Source organism: Geospiza fortis, unplaced genomic scaffold (assembly GCF_000277835.1).
Source record: "Geospiza fortis unplaced genomic scaffold, GeoFor_1.0 scaffold61, whole genome shotgun sequence".
NCBI classification, from domain to species: Eukaryota; Metazoa; Chordata; class Aves; order Passeriformes; family Thraupidae; genus Geospiza; species Geospiza fortis.
Genome location: NW_005054430.1, coordinates 1962723 through 1972850, shown reverse-complemented (window position 1 = coordinate 1972850; position 10128 = coordinate 1962723). Strand labels below are relative to the sequence as shown.

The window sequence follows — 10128 nt, the reverse complement described above, 5'->3', positions numbered from 1 at the left end:
AGCCGCAGGGGTGACATCAGAGCCGGGATAATCCGGGAGCGCCGGGAAGGAGCTTGGGAAGGAGCCGGGAAGTGGGAGCCAGAGCGGGAGGGGAGAGGAGGGAGCGAGGGGAGGGATGGGAGCGGATGGGAGGGATGGGAACAATGGGAGGGATGGGGAGAGGGAAAAGGATTGGAGGGATGGGGAGATGGTTTGGGAATATTGGGGAGGGATGGGAGGGATGGGAACAATGGGAGGGATGGGGAGGGATGGAGAGATGGAAAAGGATGGGAGGGATGGGAACGGATGGGGGAAGAAAATCGGGACACCACCGGCACAACGGTTTGGGAATATTGGGGAGGGATGGGAACAATGGGAGGGATGTGGAGGGATGGGAACAGATGGCAGGGATGGGGAGATGGAAAAGGTTTGGGAATATTGGGGAGGGATGGGGAGGGATGGGGAGATGGAAAATGTTTGGGAATATTGGGGAGGGATGGGAACAATGGGAGGGATGAGGAGGGATGGAGAGATGGAAAAGGATGGGAGGGATGGGAACAGATGGGAGGGATGAGGAGGGATGGAAAAGGTTTGGGAATATTGGGGAGGGATGGGGAGGGATGGGAACAATGGAAGGGATGAGGAGGGATGGAGAGATGGAAAAGGTTTGGGAATATTGGAGAGGGATGGGGAACAACAGGAGGGGCAGGAATTATTTGGAATATCGGAAAGAGATGGGGAGAGATGGGGAACAATGGGAGAGATGGGAACGGATGGGAACAATGGGAGGGATGGGGAGGGATGAGGAGGGATGGAGAAGGTTTGGGAATATTGGAGAGGGATGGGGAGGGATGGGAACAATGGAAGGGATGGGGAGATGGAAAAGGTTTGGGAATATTGGAGAGGGATGGGGAACAATGGGAGGGGTGGGAATGATTGGGAATATTGGAGAGAGATGGGGAGGGGCGGGAGATGGGGAGGGATGGAAAAGGATTGGGAATACTGGAGAGGGATAAGGAGGGACGGGGAACAATGGGAGGGATGGAACAATGGGAAGGATGGGAACAGATGGGGGATGAGGAGGGATGGAGAGATGGAAAAGGTTTGGGAATATTGGAGAGGGATGGGAGGGATGGGAACAATGGGAGGGATGGAGAGATGGAAAAGGTTTGGGAATCTGGAGAGGAATGGGAGGGATGAGGAACAATGGGAGGGATGGGGAAGGATGGATGAGGAGAGATGGAGAAGAATCGGGAATATCTGAGAGGGATAAGGAGGAATGGGAACAATGGGAGGAATGATTGGGAAGGATGGGAGAGATGGGAACAATGGGAGGGATGGGGAGGGATGGAAAAGGTTTGGGAATATTGGAGAGGGATGGGGAGGGATGGGGAGGATTGGGAGGCATGGAGAGATGGGAATGGATGGGAGGATGGGAAAATGGGAGGGATGGGAAGGGGTGAGGAATGTTGGGAAATGATTGGGAATATTGGAAAGGGATGGGGAGGGATGGGAACAATGGGAGGGATGAGGAGGGATGAGGAGGGACGGAGAGATGGGGAATGGTTGGGAATACTGGAGAGGGATGGGAGGGATGGAAAAGGACTGGGAACACTGGAGAGGGATAAGGAGGGACGGGGAACAATGGGAGGGATGAGGAGGGATGGAGAAGGATTGGGAATATTGGAGATGGGTAAGGAGCGATGGGAGAGATGAGGAATGTTGGGAAGGGATGGGGAGAGACGGGAACAACAGGAATGATGGGGAGGGATGGGAGTGACTGGGAACAATGGGAATGATGGGGAGGGATGGGGAATTATTGGGAATTATTGGGAATATTGGAGAGGGACGGGAAGGAATGGGGAGAGATGGGAGCAGTGGGAATGATGGGGAGGGATGGGAGAGATGGGAGGAACAGGATCAGTGGGAAGTGTTTGGGAATGTTGGGGAATGATGGGGAATGATGGAAACAACGGGAATGATGGGGAATGACAGGAATAATAAGGAACCATAGGGAATGATAGAGAATGATAGGAAATTATAGGAAACAACAGGAATGATGGGGAGTGATGGGAAAAACGGGAACAATGGGAATGAGGGGAATGAGGGGCAGTGATGGGAAGCGATGGGATATCATGGGAATGTTGGGAAGGGATTGATGGGACGGGTGGGGAGCCCTGGAACAGCTGGAATTGGCGGTGGGAATTCCCCATGGATCCATCCCCAAGGCACAGGAAGGGACTGGAATTCCACTGGGGAATGAGGGGCGGGGCTGGGCCTCGCCAGCTGCTCCGGAGGGAAAAACCTCGGATCACCGGGAATACCATGAGGGAACGGATCCCTGCTGGGAACACCGGGAATACCGGGAGGGAATGGATCCCTGCCAGGAAAACCTCGGATTTCCTGGATCACCATGAGGGAATGGATTCCCGCCGGGAACACTTTGGGAATCCATCCCACAGGGAGACAATTCCAAATCCCGTAGCGTTTTCCTGCTTCCCAAATCCTGGAATCATGACGCGCACCCACTGTGGGCCGGTGGTTTCCCCTGCTCTTGGAATGGCGAGATGGGATTCATGGAATCACGGAAAAAGCTGGAAAAGCTCCAGGCTGGAGCAGCGCCATTCCATGGAAATGGGAATGGGGAGGGAAGGAAAACTCTTCCTGGAAAGGTTTCTCTGGAATCCCACTGGGAGCATTCCCAAGCCTCTGGAACTGTCTGGGAGCAGCAGCTTTTGGGATCGGTTCCCGCTTCCAGGGAGTGTCAGGAATATCAAGGAATCATGGAATGGTTTGGGTGGGAAGGGACTTCAAGTGCCTGGAATTCCATCTCATTCCATGATCCCAGGCTGCTCCAACTTGGCCTTGGAAGCTTCCAGGGATCCAGGGGTATCCATATTCCCATTCCTTGGACAAAACAGGTTGGAAAACTCTCAGTTCCATGGAAAACTGGGAATTCTGGCCTGAGAATGCCGGAGGGGCTCCGTGGAGCTGCTTTTCCCATTCCATGGGAAACAGAGCAGGGCTAGGTGGGATTTGGGAAGGAATTCCTGGCTGGGAGGGTGGGGAGGGGCTGGGATGGAATTCCAAGGGTTGGAATTGGGCGGGATTTCAGCTCCATTCCCGCCCAACACATTCCAGGATTCTCCCAAGGAATTTCCATTTGCATTCCCAGCCCTGGAGGTGTCCTGGGAATTCCTGGAATTCCAGCTTTGGGTTGGGATCGGGCCTAGCTTGGCCTCGGTGACCTCGCAGGGCTTTTCCCACCTCAGGAATTCCATGGATTTCAGCTGAACCCCAGTTTCCTTGAGGAATCTAAAAATTCCCAGGGAAGGGGAATCCCTCTCCAGCCACTGCAACATTCCAGAGTTTTCCTGGGAAGCTGGGACACCCTTCAGTGGTTTTCCCACGGGAATAACCAAGCGGATCCATGAAAACTGATTTTACTTCCCAGTTTCCCCCTTTTCTTTTAGAATCCCGGGATCCGGGTTGGAAAAGGGATTCAGGAGCATTCCATGGGCAGGGACAATTCCCGCTATCCCAGGTTGCCCCAGGTGGTTTTTCCAACGGGCCTGGAATTCTCCCAGGTGTCTCCTGGGCGGCTTTTCCGGCTGCTCCCCAAACTTTGGGAATGTGGGCGGAGCGTTACCTCAGCGGGATCGGCGTCACCGGGAATGTGGGCGGGATCCAGGTGTGGGATCCGAGCCCGGAGCCGTCACCGGAGCCTCGGGAAGCGTGGGAGCCGGGATGAATCACGGCTCCATTGATTCCCGCAGCTTCCATGGATTCTAAAAGGAGCTGGAATCGCCGGGGGTGGTGCTGAGACCAACGCCCACCTTTAACTCCCGGCGTTCCGCAGGGACGGAGAATTCCCGGGATTCCAGCTCCCATTCCAGGCTTTCCGCCCAGCCTCGGGCACCAAAGGGTGGGATGGTGGTGGTGGCCTCTCCAGGAATTCCTTCTCCAGTCCTTTCCCATGGGTTTTCCGTAGTTTCTCCTGATCCAAACCTGACCTTTAACTCCCAGCATTCCACAGGGACAGGGAAAATTCCAGCTCCCATTCCAAGTCCCATTCCTGGGATTTCAGCTCCTATTCCAGGTTTTCCACTCGGCCTCAGGCACCAAAGGATAGGAGGGTGGTGACCTCTCCAGGAATTCCTTTTCCCATATTTTTCCATGGGTTTTTTTTTTCCCCCATAGTTCTCCTTGATCCAATGCCCACCTTCAACTCCCAGCATTCCACAGGGACAGGGAAAATTCCAGCTCCCATTCCCAGCCCCATTCCAGCTCCCATTCCAGGTTTTCCGCTCAGCCATGGGCACCGAAGGGTGGGATGGTGGTGGCCTCTCCAGGAACTCCTTCTCCAATGCTTTTCCCAATCTTTTTCCACGTGTTTTCCATTATTTTTCCTGATGCAAACCCGACCTTTAACTCCCAGCATTCCACAGGGACAGGGAAAATTCCAGGTCCCATTCCAGCTCCCATTCCCAATCCAATTCCATATTTTCCGCTCGGCCTAGGGCACTAAAGGGTGGGATGGTCGTGGTTTCTCCAGGAATTCCTTTTCCATGGATTTTCCAGTTTTGCCTGATCCAAAGCCCACCTTCAAGTCCTGGCATTCCACAGGGACAGGGAGAATTCCAGATCCCATTCCCGATCCCATTCCAGGTGGAATTCCAATGAAAACTCAGCCCCTTTGGATGGGGGAATTCCGGCTTTGGAAGCACGGGAAGGAATTCCCAGATTTCCAGAGGGACGGGAGAAGAGGCAACAACACCATGGAAATCCCGGGAATTACAGGGAAATCCCAGGAAAATTTCTCCCAGTGGAAGCTCAGCTCCTTTTGCCCTTGGAATTTCCATTCTTGGAAACACGGGAAGGAATTCCCAGATTTCCCAGCTCCAGGAAAATGATTCCCTAATTCCAACCTCCGTTATTCCATAACCCCATCATTCCAAATGCCCTAATTCCATCATTTTCTGTCTCCCCACATTTTTCCAGCCGCGGCATTCCAGGACCGAGAAATTCCCTTTTGCCCCTCCGTGTTTTCCACGTTTTCCATGTTCTCCCTGTTTTCGGGTGAAATCCCTCTCCCTAATCCCCAACACAAATCCGGGATTGGCTCCTGCTCCCAATTTTTCCCCTTCCCAGCTGCTCCCGGCTTTAATACCCGAATTAATTTGGAGCCTCTTTAATCCCTGCCTTTAATTCCGAAGGCAATTCCCACCGGGATTCCTCTTCCGGATAAAGCCGAGCTCAGATTCGTCTCCTCCAGGTAAATTTTTTCGAGCTCTGTCCCATTTTTTCCCATTCCCAGATTTTGGGAATGACAGAAATTTTGGGAGCATCCAGCACATCCTGGATCCGGAGCGGTTCCTGCTCCTCCTTGGAGGGATTCCTGATTCCAAAGGAAATCTGGGAATGCTGTGAATCCCATCCCGGACGAGTTTTTCCATCTCCAATCCAGATTTATCCCAAAATTCCTGGAGATGTCCCATCATTCCAAAGCATTCCATGATCCCACAGAATCCGTAATCCAGAATTTTGGGATTTTCCCTTTCCCAACGATTCCCCAAGTTCCCCAAATTTTCTCTGGGAGCTTCTTCCTGGAATCCAAACAATTCCCAAAGGATTTCCTGGAGCGGGATCAATCCAAGTCCTCCCTGTGGATCCAATCCCACTCCAAGCTCTTCCCAAGGTTTTTTTTCTGGATCTGGCTCCTTAAATTCCCCTTAAATTTGCCTTGGGCCAAGGAATGCTGTGGATCCATGGAATTCTGGGAATCTTGGAGCTCATCCACAACGTTTTCCTGCTTTTTTGAGCTTCTTATCCCAAATTTTGTTCCTCTGAGCATTCCCAGCTCCGAGGAATTTGTGGAATTTTGGGGTCTTCCCAAGTCTTTTTCCACACTGGATCCGGCTCCTTAAACTCCGCTTCCTGCCCCACTCCTCCACTGGAATTCCCAGGAATCTTTTCCCAGTGAAAATTCCCAGGAATTCCAACTCCTGGCCAACAGCTCCTCCTGGTGTTTCCCCAGGATGTGATTCCCAAAGGAAATCCCTTTTCCCGGGATTCCCATGGATTCAATCCTGCTTTTTCTTCCTCTGAACCAATGGAATTTCACCACATCCATGAATTCTCTCTTTTTTTCCCACTCTTCCCGTGATCCCAGCAGGGATTTTCCGGAGCCTCCCTTCATTTTTCCCTCGGCTTTCCCTCTTTCCTGATTTTTCCCACAGGAACAGCCCCGGAGCAGCAAATCCTGGGAATTTTAAGGATTCATCCACCCAAATTCCACAAATTTGGAGTCAGGAATGCTCCCAGAAGCAAAATTTGGGATAAGGAGCTCAAAAAAAAGCAGGAAAACGTTGTGGATGAGCTCCAAGATTCCCAGAATTCCATGGATCTGCACAATTCCATGGCTTCCAAGGAGAGACCCCTCCTCCGGCTCCAATGGGTTGGGAATTTGGAAACTTCCCTGGAAAAAGGGAAAACTTTCCCATTCCAGAGGAAGCAGCTGCTCATCCTTCCGGGAATTCCAGAGCTCTGGGATATTCCCGAATCCAGCCCTTCCCATTCCCGTTCCCAAATCCACCTGGAAAAGCCACAGTCCAGGAATGTCCCCCTGCTTGTCCCACCTGGGAATGCGCTCACATTCCCAAACTTTTCCGGAACCTTGGATTCTCTGCTCGGACTGGAGACGAGAATGGGAAGCATTCCCAGACTTCTCCAGAACTTTGGATCTGTCACTGGGAAATGAGTCAGGAATGGGAAACATTCCCAGACTTTTCCAGGATGCTGGATTCTCCCCTGGGAAATGAGCTGGGAATGGGAAACATTCCCAACTTTGGATTCTCCAATGGGGCAGGAGCCAGGAAGGGGAGCACATTCCCAAACTTTTCTGGAACCTTGGGTGCTCCCGTGGGACACGAGCTGGGAATGTTTCACATTCCCAAAACTTCTCCAGAACTTTGGATCATCCACTGGGATGAGCCAGGAATGGGAAACATTCCCAGAATTTTCCAGGATGTTGTATCCTCCCCTGGAATGCGAGTTGGGAATGTGAAACATTCCCAAACTTTTCTGCAGCTTTGGATTCTCCACTGGGACACGAGCCAGGAATGGGAAACATTCCCAGACTTTGGATTCTCCAATGGGACAGGAGCCTGGAACGGCACAACATTCCCAGACTTTTCCAGGATGTTGGATTTTCCTCTGGGAAATGAGGCAGGAATGGGAGCACATTCCCAAACTTCTCCAGAACCTTGGATCATCCATTGGGAAATGAGCTGGGAATGGGAAGCTCATTCCAAACTTCTCTGGAATGTTGGATCCTCCACTGGGATAGGAGGTAGGAATGGGAATCATTCCCAGAATTCTCCAGAACTTTGGATTCTGCATTGGAACACAAACCTGGAACGGGAGCCCATTCCCAAACTTCTCCAGAACCTTGGATCCTTCCCTGGAACGTGAGCCGGGAATGGGAAACATTCCCAAACTTCTCCAGAATGTTGGATCATCCATTGGAATACGAGCCAGGAATGCAGCCACATTCCCAGAATTCCCCAAAACCTTGGATCCTGCCCAGCGACTTCCCCCACCTGGAATTCCTCCCACTGCCCAAAACTCCCGGAAAAATCCCCTTCCCATGGAATTCCAAACCTCCCTGAGGGAAAGGGCGGGTGTTTCCATGGAAACGGGAATTCCCGGAATTCCTGGGATTCCCGGGATTGGCTCCTTACCTGTGGGAGGTGAAGTTGTCGTAGGATCCGACGGTGTAGTGCCGGAAAAGCCGCTTGGTCCGGTCTTCCCTGGTTTCTGTGGGAAAAATCCACATCCCAAATTATTCCCGGCTTTTCCCGCCTTCCCAAGGGATCCGCAAAGCCTGGGAATTCCATTCCAGGCAGGAATTTCTCCATGGATGAGGAGAATCCGTGGGGGTGAGAGGCCCATGTGTGGCTGAGGAATTCCTGGGAATGTTGGAGTTGTTCCTGGAAATTATCCAGGGGGAAATTCCAGCAAAATTCCCATCTGGAATGACAGAGGAGACTGAACCCTATGGAAAACCCAAATCCCACATTCCTGCCCCTCTTCCTTCCTTTTCCAGTGTTGGAATGGAAGGGAAGAGCTGGGAATGCTCCTGGGAATTCCGTGCTGTCCTGGAGGTCACCAGATCTCCGGGAATACCGGAATTCTGAGGAAAACTGGGAATGAGGGAGGGAATCCCAAGGGAGCAGCCACATTCCCGCCCCGCTTCCGTACTTTTCCCACCTCGGAATGGATGGGAAGAGCTGGGAATGATCCCTCTGGATTTTTCCAGCCCTTTCCCAGGATTAGCCTGGGGAAATCCTCACTGCTCCGAGGGGCTCCTGATTCCAGGAGGAAATTCCAAGGAAAAGATGAAGCCTGGGAATCTCACAGGTGATGGCAGCACAAGGAATAAAACCAGGGAATTCTCTGCTTGGATCAGGCTGGGAAAATCCTCACGGGTCTGAGGGGTTTCTGATTCCAGAGGGAGATTCCAAGGAGAAGGAAAAACTCGGGAAGCTCCCGCTCGGCACCAGGAGACGGCAGCAGGGAGCAGCTGTGGAGCCGATCCAGGAATGATTCCCGATGGGAATAAGGGATGGGGAAAGGGAAGGGAAGGGAAGGGAAGGGAAGGGAAGGGAAGGAAAGGAAAGGAAAGGAAAGGAAAGGAAAGGAAAGGAAAGGAAAGAAAGGAAAGGAAATTCAGAGGAAAGGAAAGGGAAAGGAAAGGAAAGGAAAGGAAAGGAAAGGAAAGGAAAGGAAAGGAAAGGAAAGGAAAGGAAAGGAAAGGAAAGGAAAGGAAAGGAAAGGAAAGGAAAGGAAAGGAAAGGAAAGGAAAGGAAAGGAAAGGAAAGGAAAGGAAGAAGGGAGGAAATTCCCAGCAGATCCTGAATTTCCAGATCTCGAATTCCCAGCAGATCCCAAATTCCCACATCCTGACAGCTCCACAAGCTGATCCGTCCAGCCCTGGCATTTCCCGGCACTTCCCATTCCACTGGGAATTCAGGAATTCCCTCCTCCCACCCCCTTCTCCTGCCATCCCAGCCCTTTGGAATTCCCGATCCCCCTCATCCCTCCGGACATTCTCCCTGATCCCCAGCCCCTCCTGGATCCCATTCCCGAGGAAAAGCCGGGATTTATGGGCTGTCCACGGCCCAGCGGCTCCGCTCCCTTCCCGGCTCCCAAAAATAGCAGCGCTTTTAATGGAGCCGTCACGGAGCCTCCGGAGCTGATGGATGGATCCGGGAGCAGCCGGGATCCGCAGGGACGCGGAGCGGCTGGAATTAACGGGAATGAGCCCCAGGAGACCGGATGGGATACAGGAGATGGGATGAGATCCATGGGATGGGATCTATGGGATCCATGGGACAGGATCCATGGGATGGGATCTATGGGATCCATGGGATCCATGGGATGGGATGGATGGGATCCATGGGACAGGATCCATGGGATGGGATCCATGGGATTTATGGGATCCATGGGATGGGATTTATGGGATCAATGGGATGAGATCCATGGGATGGTATCCATGGGATGGAATGAGATCCACGGGACGGGATCGATGGGATGGGATCCATGTGACAGGATGGAACAGGATCCATGGGATTTATGGGATCCATGGGATGGGATTTATGGGATCAATGGGATGAGATCCATGGGATGGTATCCATGGGATGGAATGAGATCCACGGGACGGGATCGATGGGATGGGATCCATGTGACAGGATGGAACGGGATCCATGGGATTTATGGGATGGGATGGAATCTGGGATAGCGGAAGGTTTCCACAGGGAATGGGATCAGGATGGGCTTTAAAGCCCTTCCCAACCTAAACGCTCCTCGAATCCATCACCAAAATCCTTGGCAATTCTGGAATAAATCTGGATAAACCTGTGCTTGGGTCTGCCAAAGGAGAGTGCAGAAATTTGGGAAAAGCCCGGATTTCAGCATCATGATTAAATCCACGGAAAAGGATCATCCTGCTTTTTTCTGGGATAACGGACAGCTGGAAAATAATCGGGAAGGACTCAGTGATTGGAGAAGGGATGGGATGGGATCCATGGGATGGGATCCATGGAATATGGATGGGATGGAATTCCATGGGATGCTCTTCCAGCAGGA

General features: G+C 52.3%; 1 protein-coding gene across 1 annotated transcript in view; it reads right to left on the bottom strand.

The window, feature by feature from the left end:
- LOC106631950 (SH3 and multiple ankyrin repeat domains protein 3-like) overlaps nucleotides 1-10128 on the bottom strand; it is a 136628-nt gene that overhangs the window by 43316 nt on the left and 83184 nt on the right. The window contains 1 exon segment of the mRNA XM_031061906.1: nucleotides 7722-7797. Within this exon segment, the coding sequence (XP_030917766.1) occupies nucleotides 7722-7797 (76 nt within the window).